This window comes from Dipodomys ordii, unplaced genomic scaffold, assembly GCF_000151885.1.
Source record: "Dipodomys ordii isolate 6190 unplaced genomic scaffold, Dord_2.0 Scaffold43, whole genome shotgun sequence".
In the NCBI taxonomy this organism is placed as follows: Eukaryota; Metazoa; Chordata; class Mammalia; order Rodentia; family Heteromyidae; genus Dipodomys; species Dipodomys ordii.
This window is the reverse complement of record NW_012267259.1, coordinates 4,446,463-4,460,503: the sequence shown is the minus strand read 5'-3', so window position 1 is coordinate 4,460,503 and position 14,041 is coordinate 4,446,463. Positions and strand designations below refer to the sequence as shown.

Here is a 14,041-nt window from a genome sequence, read left to right as displayed (position 1 = left end):
GTCCCTCAAAGGGGGAGGATTTGGCTCAAGTCAGAGAATCTCTATAGAATAGGAAACGTTTGTATTCCTACCACTCAGACACCTTCCAACAAAGTAGGAAAAAATAACTTAATTAAAATAATATAACTTGAGAACATTGGATACCAAGAATAATAGTTTGCCACAATATTGATTTTTTTGTGTAATACGTAAGATTTATCATTTATACAGCAGGCAGAATACAATCTGCAGTTAGCAGAATTCATAAAAATAGTAAAGTGATTTAAAAGTGAGCATTATTTCATTTAGAGTAGATTTTACATTGTATTATCTGTGGGATGGTTCCCTCCTTTCTCCTTCCTTGTTCGTTCCCTCTCTCAATCTCCCTCCTCTTTCCTTCTCCCCCTACACTTACCTCTCTCCCTAATATTTCCACTCCCCTCCACATCACTCCCCTCAACTTACCCCCCCTTCTTCCTTTTCCCTTCCTTTCCTTGCTCTGTGCTGTCTTGTCCTCTCTGTCTTTGATACTGGATCTGTCTATGTTAGCATGGGCTGCCTGAACTCGACTCAGGCTCCTGACTGCTGGGATTTTAGGAGTCTGTCATCTTGCCAGGTTTATAACATTTTAGCTTAGCCAATGTGATACTTTCTAAAATACATCCAAATACTTCATCCTAAAAGCCAACATGTTTTGAATAGTGTCTTATGTAAATTAAATTTCCCATTAGTAACACCCTATTCAATTATAACACTAATTTTAGGATGAAAAAGATGAAAGAAATTTAGCCCCACAATATATTTTCCACAGCTTATTTTTCACATATATTTTTATCAAAAATTCAACCTCTAATTTCTTTTGCGAGTTCCATGATTTAAATGTATATTGCTCTGTTTTTCCCCTACCATCCCTCCCCTCCAAAGGAGGGAGTAACAATGTACTCATTACCTTACTCATACCTGACTCATGTAACTGGAACCCCTCTTTACAGTATCTTTACAATAAAAATATATTAAAAATTTAAAAAAAGAATACACAATATTTAAATCACAAAAATAAATAAAAATAAAATGTTAATGTATATGCCTCCACCAAAATTCATGTTGGAAGTTCACTCCAGAATGTAACAATATTATGAGGTGGAACCTTTGAGGAAGTCCTTTTAAGTCATGAGGGCTCAGTCAATCATTTTGGGATTCATTTCTTACAAAAGATTGCAGGAAAACAGCTGCCTTTCCACTCATTCTTTTTGTCTCTTCTACATGGCAAGGGTATAGGCTGGGTGCTTGAGTTCTCTGCAACATGCAGTAGCAAGAACAGTTCTCATTAGAACCTAAACCTGCCCATGTCTCCCAGTTCTCCAGAACAGTGGGAGATATATTCTGTTCTTTTTAAACCACCCAGTCTCAGGTATTTTGCTACAGCAACAGAAAGAAACTAATACAGAACCTATCCTGCCTTCTCAATCAATTTTCTATCCTTGCAGTGACTTTTTATAGAAAACTTTGAGGAAGCATCAACAGTGATCTCACGATGAGGGAGTATATAAATACACATGAAGTGAAATGCCATGTTCTCTTTCTGTCTTTCCTCTCTGTCACTCCTGTTCATTAGCACTCTATAGAAGGAGTCCCTTTAAAACAGCTCAGCTCAGCTGTTTTTATCTTTGGAGTACAGATTCATTCAGCTGCCCCAGCAGGATGACAATATCCCTGAAGATGTTCAAGCTGGCTTTTGCTCTAATTCAGTCTAGCAAACAACCTGCTTTTATTTTTAGTAGGCTACATAATCAAACTAAGCAATTAAACCCCAAACAAAACTACTTAGGGATCCTCTTGACATTTGCTCGCTCCCTTTCTTCATATTCCCATAAGGTCAGGAAAATAGAAGAGACTCTGGTATTACTTTTCATGAGGCAGATAACTTTTCCAGCTGTTTTGTGATATGAACTGAAGTAACTTGAATTATCCTGTGTCCTCAAAATATGAGCAAAACTGACAGAGTTTGTTGGGAAAAACCAAACTATGTGATACCCTTTTTTAGCTCAAACAATGAGTTATCTTTGTCTTTCACTTCCTATGGAGCTTTGAAAGATACCTTCATTTGTTTTTAAAGTAAGAAAATAGTTAAGTAACTGTTAAGTAATTAATCAGAGAAGGTGTTCATTTTAGAATCTCTGAGCTTTTGAAACATTTTTTAACTTTAATGCTATATTTAATGGTTTAATATTTGAGGGGAACAATCCTGTTAAATATGTTTTTATTTAAATTTTAAATACTACCAAGCAAGTGAAATGTAGGTAGTATAAACTGAAAAAAATCTTAAATTTTATTTTATTTCAATATATCTAAATTTAAATAAACACATGGGGTACAATAATCTACAGATAGTGTAGATATGGATTTTTGCAAAAGAAAAACAACTTGTTGAGCAAATCAAAGAAAAACATAGTGGCTAATATTTGTTTTGAGTTATTTTAGTGGTGATTAAACACTCCATTCTTCTAAGCCTACCTTCTAGTTTCTCCATTGATGTATATCATTATGAAAAATATGATACTGTGCCTAATTGACCATTAAATCCAAATGGATTTCTTATGCCTTCTGTTACTGAGGATGCCAAACCAGAAAACTTAACATATTCCATATTATATCTGTAATACTTGAAAACATACTTTGCACCAGAGACTTTCAAAAATGTCATCAGTGGCTTTATGCTTGCAAAACAGACTGAATACTGATGATTCCCTTTATTTCTTTCTACTATTCACATCTAGCACATTCATGACCATATAGCTGGCCCATTGTTAATTAGGTAGTGATCAACTTTTTTCACCAATACTCATTCAATTCACCTTGCAGTATAGTTAATATTTGTAAACCAGCTCAACTGATAAAAGAAATAAGCTGTATGCCACCATAATAAAGATGGTATGCTTAGTGCATAGAATCATGTAGAAATCACTGTAATTTATGTTTCACATCTTGGCAACATATTAAGTACAAACATATTCTACTGGCATCCTTTAACCAACCATCCATACTATGGTAATGTTGTGGCATATTTGTAGTGTTTTCTGAGCAGAAGTCTTCAAATTTTAGTTATGGCTATGAAGATGTACAACGGGCAGAATTAGAGAACAAGACAGGTTGTAACATCCTGCCAAAAGAAAGACTAATTAAAGGAAAGTAATGAAGTATATAAAAGTGCTGGTTGTAATCAGTCCAGTTCCAGACTGTAAATGAGTTATTATATTAGCCTTATTTACATGCATGATTATCCTAATGTGTGTCCCACTTTGCATTTAAGTTAGCTCTGTTGGAATTGGGCTCTCCTTTAATCCTGGTGGGGTCACAGGACTTCCTGCTACTCTGTGCTTACCAGATGGCAAATAGATGCAGGGGTTTCTCCTATTCTCATGTCATCTTCAAAATAGAGGTAGGGGCAGAAGAAATGCTATGTCCACCTTATAGACTTTAGGAAAGGGAAGTCTTAGCGATTAAAGACCCTAAAGTCTGGAATACAAGAGCAAATTTGAGTACATGATGTCATTCATCCTCTCTGTGGTGTTTATAATCATAATGCAAATAGAGACCTATTGGGTTTTCTTAATCCAGAAATGGAAGAAAAAAGCAAACACAACTATTCCTCCACATAATATATTGTAAAGTCAGTTTGGGAGGTTGCTTTCACTTATCCTTTACCGAATATAATAGACTTAAGACTATTGCTTACAACGATTAAATATAAAAGGGTTTTGTACATAATTGGGTTGTGGTCTAGTAAACAGGTTTCCTATTCTAACTGAAGCCCTCAAAGCCAGTATGTGGTCCATTTTAACATCCCTGATGATTAAACTGCCTTAACAGAACTTATAGGGCCTCAAATCATAATTCAGAAAAAATCGCCACATGTGGTATGAAAAGATTAGACATGTCTTTAAGCAGGCAGGGACTTAAATCCTAGCTGATAATACAAGGGAGAAATTATACACCACAAAGGCAGGAGAGATAGGGCAAAGGTTTGGCAAAAGAAAGATACAATCGGAGGACACAAGCTTTCATATAAATCAAGCCTTTCTATTGCAGGTGATTATTCCATAAACTGGATCTCGGATTGTTGATCTGTCTGAATGATTACTGTAAAATGTATGCACTTATAGAGAGAGTGGCTGGCTGATTTATATTTCAGACATATTCTCCATCAGTTTTTATTCCTTGAAAAGATGGTTCTCATAATAGAGTTGATATTTTCAATAATATGAAAACTTTGAAATTCAATTTGTATAAAAGCTATGTAATTTTAGTGGACAATTACTACATCACATTTAGAAAAATGGTGATAAAAGAAGCAAGCAAATGCATCCCTGGATGAGACCCATTTTCAAAAGATAAGATCATTATGTCTGAAAGGGAAATACCGACAAACTTTTCCTTCCCTTTGTGCCTCTAAATCTTGATAGTGTGGTCAAATAATGAAATCAGCCCTTGTTCTTCCTCTAAGAAGAAAGATGTGCTTAAAAGAAGGGGAGGAAAAGAGACAAAGAGACAAGGGGACAAAGAGACAGAGAGACAGAGAGACAAAAGGAGAAAGGAAGGAAAGCTGACAATCTCTGGTATATTTCAACTTCTAATTATTTGATGGACTGCTGAGCAGAGGTGGACATGAAGGGCTCATTTTCCCCCCTGAGACTATTTCTACATCGCAAGAATAGCATTTGTTGCTAGGAACAGAACATAAAATATACATGCATCACCTATTATTCATATAACATAATTTACCTACTGTAGTCTCTATAATCAAGATAGCAAGCAATGAGCTATGGAATAATGAAGAATAAACAAACTCTTTTGTACATGAAAAAATTACATACCTCTCCTAAATGAAGGAGAAATTCTGCCTACTTCATTGTAGCATCTGCCTGTGTACTCAGTAAGATATGAGCGATCAGTTTGACAATGCTCATGAACTAGAATCAAGTCACAGTGAAAATAAGTGACCCACAAAAACAAAACAAAACAATTCTTATTCTATATTTTGGTAAGAGTAAAGGTAATTGGATCAATAGTGGTGTCAATAAAGACCAAAGTATGATGAATATACTACAGCTATTAGTGCTACCATTAAGGAAAATATATTCAAGGTTATATCGTAGTTCTAAAACAGAAAGTTATCCTATTTTCCTTTTTAGAGAGAAGATCATTTCAGTCTTATGGCATCATTCAGCAATAGTTTATCCAATGGAGAGTTTACTTGCCATTATTTAGTTACCCTATCCTTACTTTATGTGAATTGTTAAAGTAAATTCTTATAAAAGCCAGTGTCCAGTGAGTTACTCTGCACACACTTCTCATGCTGTTTTCTGATTTTTCTGTTTTATTTGTACAGTGCTTAAGATGGAAGCTAAAGCCTTAGCAGAGCTTGTGCTCTACTCCTCAGCAACATCTAGAGCTAGCTCTACTAATACAATGCAACCACCATGTTGAACTGAGACTCCTTGGCACAATTACTTAAGGATAATTTTAAAAAATATATTAATTACTTTTAAAGGGGAAATGCATAGAAAAATAATTAAAGTAATTCATAGAGATTCCATCTTTCAAGAGAAAAAAAACACAATTTCAAAAATTCATATTTCAGTATCAGAAGTTGAGTGAGCATTTTCTTTATAGAATTTGGAGAAGTTTGAGGAGTTTGACAGAAAAATCAGTCTCTATACTTTATAGCATATAGTATATATTTGTTTTCACTAAAAGAGTTGAAAATTCCAAATATTTATAACTGTAACATTCTGTATATATACATATACATATATATAGAGAGAGGGGGGATAGAGAGAAAAAGAGAGAAGAAAGAGACATTGATAACATGACTGATGGCTCAAATATTATGTTAACCTAATTGGAACTATCTGTTTATTTAAATACACAAAGCAATAAACTTTGCCAAGAACAGAAACTTGGGAATGGGTTAGCAAACTCATAGGTTGTAAGGATTTTGCATGGTAAGGCACTTTATGTTTTGCTGTTAATGTTTTATTATTACTTAAAATTTTCCCAAAGCCATCTCTTTATTTCCTTTTTATTTTCTTTCTGTTGTCCTTAAGTATTGTTAAATTAGTTTCAAGTCAAACTATTTTGTACTGGGTCTTGTGCGTTATTTAATGGCCCTCCTTGAGCATCTGCAAGTCTTTATAATTGTTTAAAACCCATATATCACTACCCTCTTGAAGTTGCTATTTGGTTGTGTTTTTGTGAAGCAAATATTTGTACAACTTGAAAAGCCTAGCCTTTTCCTCTTCACTGAATCAATACATCAGTCTTGGTCTTTGGAAATTTGTCTGACAAGAAGAAAGAATGAAGACTTTGCCAAGAGTAGATCTTCCAGCACTCAGATGCATTCTGGATGCCTATTCCTTCCTCAAGAAGGATGAGCTAATACAAATCACCCAAGATCTGACCCAGTACAAAAATCATTTTCTCACCTTACCAATAAGTATTTCTACTTTATAATTCATCCTCCAAAGGTATACCAAGTCATTTTCTACATTCTGTTTCTTCATAAAGCAAACAAAAGTATAAGTACTAACTATTAATTGAAATGAGTAGATGAGATTAAGTATCTAAAATAAGGCAGCATTTTACAAGTCGTCATTCCTTAGATTTAACTCTTAGATGATAAATTTTTAATTAATAATATAAAGATTGGCTCATTGGTAATTCAGCTTTGTAAATAACATTAAAATGGATTAAAAATCTGAAAATCTTATATGGTATAGAGAGAGTTGTCAAATAAACAATTTGGGGACTTCTCCTTTTCCAACAGTAGAAATTATAGAATTATAAATTGGTCCAAGAGTGAACATCTGCTTTCCTTGTGATCAAGTAGTTCAATGAAAGTGATTTATGTTAGAGGATAATGATATGGTACAATAGAAGTTTTCTTTTACATTTCTTGTTTTTGCTGGCCTTCTGGTAGCTTCTTGAATGCCTCTTGAGTATAATTATGATCTGTAATAAGTCCTTGGGTTTAGGAGTTCCCTGCCATTGTCCCTTCCCCCTTTGATGCTACACTCTTCAAAGACCATGAGAAAAATTCTTAAAACAGCAAACTTTCAAGAAGGTGGCTAAATCCCAACAATATTGATACAATTGTGTTAATCAGGATAAGCCACTTTCTTATGTGGGCTGAATTAAGGGTGAATACATGGGTGAATTAAGCCTTTATCGTTCCTAGCTAGGCTAGGAAGGTGGCTCAGTTATAGTGTTTGCCTTGCCTGCATGAAGCCCTGGGTTTGATTCCTCAACAGAAAAAGAGCCTGAAGTGGCACTGTGGCTCAAGTGGTAGAGCACTAGCTTTGAGCTGAAGAGCTGAGGGACAGCGCACAGGCCAAGAGTTCAGGCCCCATGCCTGACAAAAAAAAAAAATTAGTTGGTAATTTTCCATTACAGGAAAGAATGGTTGAAGGTAGTCATAGTATTCAAGGTACATGTGTGAACACAGAATCAGGTAAATTGAGAGCATGAGTGGGGCTGGGAATGATGGGGGGAGAATAAGTCAAGGGGTGATGTTGATCAAGACATATTGCACTTACAAACTGACATGTTGAATTCAAAGTCTTTTGTGCAACTACTTAAAGTTAATACAAAGACCATGTTTAAAAATAAAGAAGAACAATGACCTAAGTCAAGAGGCCATGCTTCAAAGAAATGTTACCTCACCTTTAAAAATCCTCCCACAAAATGAACACACTAACAAAAATCTCCCTTCCATTCTGTCACCTCAAAAGGTCCTCTGTTATGATTCAGGATGCTGTGAATGAAAACAAGGATTTCTTAATATACCCTTCCCCTGGCATACTCACATTCAGGCTGAGTGGCCACTTTGATGGGTTGAGAACTCTCCCCTGGCCCCCACTCATTGTAGGCAACAACTCTGAAGGTGTACATGGCTTCTGGTTTCAGGTTTCCCACAGTAAGCTGCAAGGACCCAGGCTGGGTCGTGTTCAAGGCTCGTTCCCTAGGATATCAAAGTTGCAAAATGAAATCATTTAGCCCAGTCATTTGATAAACATGGATGAAACTTGTAAAATATAAGTATTATTTTTCCCTAGATTCTTTATGGTTTAAAATCAAAACTCATGGCAAACAAAGAGCTATTAAAATAAGTAGCAACATCTGGAATGGAGGAAGGAAGATGCATTATGTAAACACCCGGCTAATGCCAGAAATCAAGGTTTCAATTATTGTACAAATTGGTCTTTGTGAGTATTGTCAACAAATGCATTTACGCGTGTTCTTTCATCGTGAGGAAAGAAAATGCAGATGCTAAGAGTTCCTGTGCATATATGAAGCTCTGGCTCCTGTGGTTACTTTAAGTGGAGTTACTGACAGGAAGTAAATTCTTTTCTTCATGAAACTTAAGAGTAGCATGTACTTGTCTGCCTTGTTCATTAAGACACATCTAAGCGTGTACAGCCACCAACTTATACAAATGTCCTACATGGTGCACATAAGTTGATCTGCTAAGCATGGAGGAATATGCAATACAGAATAAGATGATAAAACTCCCTGGATAGGGGTTTTGACATAAAAGATAACTACAAATGCATTCTTTTCTAGACCTTCTGGGTATTCTTCCAATATGTCTGAATGAACTGAGCGATGAAAGAACTCCTCATCAATTCAGGTGTTTCTTGAGTTCTTTCTTGATGATATCTCAGAGGAATTATACGTAGTGCATTTTCCTTTGGTCATTGAGTTTTGTCATGCTTTTGGAGAGACTCAAAGTGAAATTGCAATCAAGCAAAGGCTTTCAAGAGCAAGGGTGGGGATTTCTGAATGATATACACTCTTAATATGGTAAAGCAGGGAGCATCAGGCCTCCCTGGCACATAATCTCTGTAAATCTTTCCCACTGACAGAGTTTGAGGCATAAAGCCAATCATGGTGGTGTGGGATACACCCTTGCATCCTAACTCTGCATGCGTTCCGGACACCTGTCCTGGAGACTGGCCTCTGCTCTAGTCTGAAGTGAACAATGTATAATATTAGAACAGCCCAGGTCTTTCTACATTGTACTGACAGATTCACTTTTAACATACATAAGTTGTCCACCTCCTGCCCACAGCTTTGGGCTGTCAACCATCCTATAATTAGTGAAATCTCCTTTCCACAGGAAAATCAAGAGAATTCCCATTACGGCCTAAACTTTGGGACACTTCTCTGCTACAAGTCATGTGCCCCCACACCCTTGCATTTGCCTGTCTCTGCCTTTTCTCTTTCTTCCCTGTCTTTATCTTCATTTCAATTGAGGTTAGAGGTTCACTTCTCTGGACTCCTATTTCTTCCTCCTACTGCCTCACCTTCCTGCTCCTTCTCTTCCTCCTCCTCCTCATTTTCCTCTTCCTCCTCTCTCTCCTCCACCCCTTCTTTATCCCTCATTCTCCCTTCTTCTTCTTGTGCCAGACTTAAACTCAGGGCCTGGGTGTGCTTTCCCTAAGCTTTTTAACTCTTTCCAGTTGAGACTAGCTCCATTTCCAGCTTTTTTGTTGGTTACTTGGAGATAAGAATCTCACAGACTTTTTGGCCCAGGTTGACCTTAGCAGGATCATCAGATCTCAGCCTCCTAAAGGAACTAGGATAAGAGACATGATCCACCAGTGGGCAGCACAATATTTCCTTCTTCATTAGAAAAAGAAAAAAAGAAAGAAAACATGTTCCAAATAAAGTCTAATTTGAATCTAATTGATGTGAAAGCTTGGCTGCTTCTCACCATCTTCTCCTAATTCAGAAAAGAACTCATCTTCCATTCATACTTCATTCACTCTCAGCATATATACCAGATGGTCTTTATTACTCATGCTCATTGTTTTTTTTTAATAAAGAATAAATAAATGAGAAAAGTTTAGAATCATTTCATTAAGTCTCTACATAAAATGGATTTACAAATGCCTAGAAACCTGCATTAGATCTCAAGCTCCTTCCCAACTTAATTAATTTACCTTCAGCATGATACTTTAACTTCTTGGAACCCTATTTCATTACCTGAAAAAAAAAGAGTAGCTTCTACTCAAAGCAGCCTATTCCTCTGTCTGATACTCTTTCCTGGGAAAGGAAAAATCCCTTGTGTTTCATTTGCTGTTGTTTGCTTTCTGTTTTTCTCTAACTGAATTCAGAACTTGTTTTTCATATTTCAGAAGTAAATGAAATGTACAGATTAAACACAATCCTGCTTCCTAGTGATTATTTGTAACAAGAAGTCTCATGTATATATAACAAATACTGCTAAGTGCACCAGGGTGTTACCATTTAGCTGCAACTCTGAGATGAGCAACAAAGGCTGATGTGAATTGTGAAATGCCTAATTAGTAGCTTTCTGTAGGAATTACATGAAAGCTTTGAAGTAAGGAAACTGGGTCTAAGCAACATGGCCTTGTTCTCATGATCATCCTGGTGCCTTCCTAGGTGGAGGGGGTTTTCCGCCTCCAGGTGCAAGAGGCCATTCATTAAATTGCAGATGTCATGCTATTTAGCCTTGGGAGAGCTTAAGCTATAAGAATGCTTGCCCTTGATTATCTCCCTAAATGGTCTGATTCACTGGAAAGTCTGAGGCATATCTCCCCGTCCTCAATATGGAAGGCTTAAACTGACCCCTGAGCAACTTCCCGAGGTGGAAGGTTCTGTTGGTACCTGAGCATTTCCCTCTATGGTCTGCTTCTGTTGGATTTGGATCTCCACCCCAAACGTGGATTTTTGTTCAACCTCTGTACTGGGCTGCAGGTCTTTGAGACAGGAGTCCCTCTGCAGTTGGCAGCTCTCCAACAAAGACTCCCAATTCAATCTCTCAAAATGTGCCTTCTCCATTTCTCACCGATAGAGTTCCCATACAGCAGTTTCTTTGTAGGGAAGGAAGGCTTTTAGCATCTCCTTTACATGTATTTAACTTTTAGTCTCATATATTTAGAGAGTGTAAGAACGGAACACAGAAAGCTGAGCATGTGATTCAATCACTGGGAAAGCTAAGACAGGAGAATCAGGGGTTTGAGGCCAGCTTGGGCTACAGAGTGAAATGTTGTCTCAAAAATATCTGCATAGTACTGAAAAGATATCAAAAGTAGAATGTGATATTTGCTGAAATAGTGCTCAAATCAAGAGACACAACAACTCTATAAAGCTAAGTCCCTTATTATTCTGGAACTGTGGATTTTGGAATCCATGTTATTTAGACAAAAAGAAGAACCCTAAAATGTATTGCAGGTAAAACATAATAAGAAGTGGAGACTTTCTTCTTTATTAAAGGTATTCACAGAATTTCTATTATGTCTTGGCTAAAAACTTCTTTGAAGAAGGGGAGAATGCAGTTAAGAATTATCTATCTATCTATCTATCTATCTATCTATCTATCTATCTATCTATCTATCTATCTATCTATCTATCTATCTCCCATAAAAGTAAGAGTGAAGGAAGGAATGGGTAAAGGAGGAATTAGTGAAAATGATGAAAGAGGTGACATTGATCAAATTGCACTGTATTTTATAAACTTGCTTTGCTAAATGGCAACTCCTTTGTACAACTAGTTAAAGTTAATAAAAGAAATCTTACTTTCAAGGCTTTTGTTTTTGTTTTTTGATCAGTTGTGGGCCTAGGTGCTGTCCCTCAGATCTTCAGCTCAAGGCTAGTGCTTTACTGATTGAGCCACAGCACCCCCTCTGAATTTTTCTACTTATGTGGTGCTGAGGAATCGAATCCAAGGCCTCATGTATGCAAGGCAAGCACTCTACCGCTGAGCCACCTTCCCAGCCCTCTCAAGGCTTTTCTTAATAACCCTAGTGGAATGTTGTAATGGAATCCAAATATAGCACTTTAGATTGGAGTTTATCCTCTTCATTCCCAAGCATAGACAGTCTCCAGCATCCTTATCCCAGAGCCCTGAACAGCTTTCCCTCGTTGAAATATAGAAGACACTTTGTGACTGTGGGTGGTAGCTTTCTCTCCAATTACTTGCTCCCCCTAAATACCTCTTAAGTTTATCCTCACTGCTCCAGCTCCTCTGATCCATCTTTTATGGCCTCCATCCAGATGACCTCTAGTCTGATCCTTTACTCATTACCTCTTCAAAATGTAATCCTGACTATGGGAGAGACACCCTGTGAACAGCCCTTACATTGATTATAGAAGTGTGTTTCTTTCCATGACTGCTCTTAACTCTGTATACTTAGATATATTCACCAGCAAGATGGTCTTTCAAATTTCACTAAATAGCTTCCAAGGAAAGTTTTGACATCTCAGCCATATCCGATATAGTACTGGGTCTGCTTTTGATGGTCATTCAGTATTTATTAAGCGAATCATTGTTGGTTCACTTATCAATGACATCTATAGAGAGCATGTTTTACATTTCCAAATGTCTTGAATCCTGTGGAAAAATAAAATAACTCTTCTCTCATTCAGTGCTCTAAGAATATTTTGAGGCAGAAGGGACTGAGTCTAGAAAAAACTGCAGATCAGCATTGGCTTTAGCAGGAGGACTGGGTTTGCCAAGCTTTTAGCCAGGGCCGCTGGGTTGCTTTGGATTGTGACTCATTCTCTTTCCGTCACAATACATTCCTTTCATGGATAACAACCTCCATCACCTGCTGTATCCTCAACCCAGAAGAGTGGAGAAAGAATATGTAACTCCATATAGAGACTGTAATGCACAGTAAATTCTAACATGACTCTCCCATGTCAATCACTGAAAAGCTAGTCTCTAATCTCATGCAGTGGAGCACAGGTTTCTGTAGCAGCATGAAGAAATACAGAGCATTAGGGCATTAGTGCTGCGAGTTGGAAGACCTGCTCCAGCCTTTGTTCTGCTGCAAAATAGTGAGTGTGACCTTGAACACATCAGAGGCTATCTGAGAGTCTTCCCAGCTTCATTTGCAAAATGAAGATACCAGTCCCTTATCTGCCTACCTCACAGCGCCATTGTGAGGATTAAATTGAACGACGCCCACAAAGGTATTTCAGTTCGCTCAACTACACTCTCAGCATATTTTCTATGTAGTCCTTTAGGGAATATCTTTTCCTTTGTGTATATAGTGAAGAGATCACTGGAGGTGGAATCTTACATTGTAATCCTGAGTCTAATATTTACAATCATGTAGGTTCTTAGGCAGCATTTTTAAAAGTATTTCTGAACATGTTTCCCTGGAAAAGGGAGATGATCATAATTACATTATCTAAGGATCTAATGGGCTATTGCTTGTGAAGGTAATACATATCTCTCTGAGTCAGGAAATACCCTATATTTCACTCATTTCAATTTGAAACCCACACAATCATTTGCACATGGCATTAGCTAAAAAGAACTGAGTGCTTTTGGTGCACTGGGAAAAGAACAAATGTTTCAACACCTTTAAAACATTTACTTAATATTTATCATGACCTTCCACATCGGGTTTCAGTATTACCCCATGCTAGGAACCAAAGTCACCAGCTGTGATGGCTAATCCATTGATTGGATTGAGAAAGGCCTGGGAAAATAGCAAAAAAGCAGTTAAAGCTATTCTCTGGTGGTATATGTGAGGAGCTTTATGAAGATAATCCTCATGTGGGGCAACAAACTAAGGGAAAGACCCACCTCAATGTGGGTAGCAGTATCCAAGAGAATGGGTGTTTGGACAGAACAAAGACAGCAGAAGTAAGTAGGCCTGCCAGTTATGTAATCTTCACTGTGAGGAACTGAGCCTCAGAACATGCATAACGGAGCAGCTACTATGTTCCTTGGCTTGGCAGCATACAGACAGCCATTGTGGAACTATCCAGCCTATGATACTTCATGAAGAATTAGTGGAGTTTGGAGAATGATCTCCATGGGTCTGCAGACACAGGGTGTTCTAGGAGTACTGAAAAGAAGTACAAATGTTCTGAGGGAGGAGTGCTATTTGTTTAGAAAATATAAAAGAACCGGTTTCCCTTATTTGCAATATCTAGTATATGTCTGAGTCAAGCAGAAAAGGTCAGATAAGGTGATGTCAGGGAAATGAACCCTAAGATATGTATTCAAATGTTTTTTTTT

The 14,041-nt window shown here is 37.1% G+C and overlaps 1 protein-coding gene across 1 annotated transcript in view; it reads right to left on the bottom strand.

Moving 5' to 3' along the window:
* Window positions 1–14,041, bottom strand: part of Dcc (DCC netrin 1 receptor) — a 997,292-nt gene that overhangs the window by 286,280 nt on the left and 696,971 nt on the right. The window contains exon 9 of the mRNA XM_013018919.1: window positions 7,845–7,999. Within this exon, the coding sequence (XP_012874373.1) occupies window positions 7,845–7,999 (155 nt within the window). The remainder of the gene's footprint in view (window positions 1–7,844; window positions 8,000–14,041) is intronic.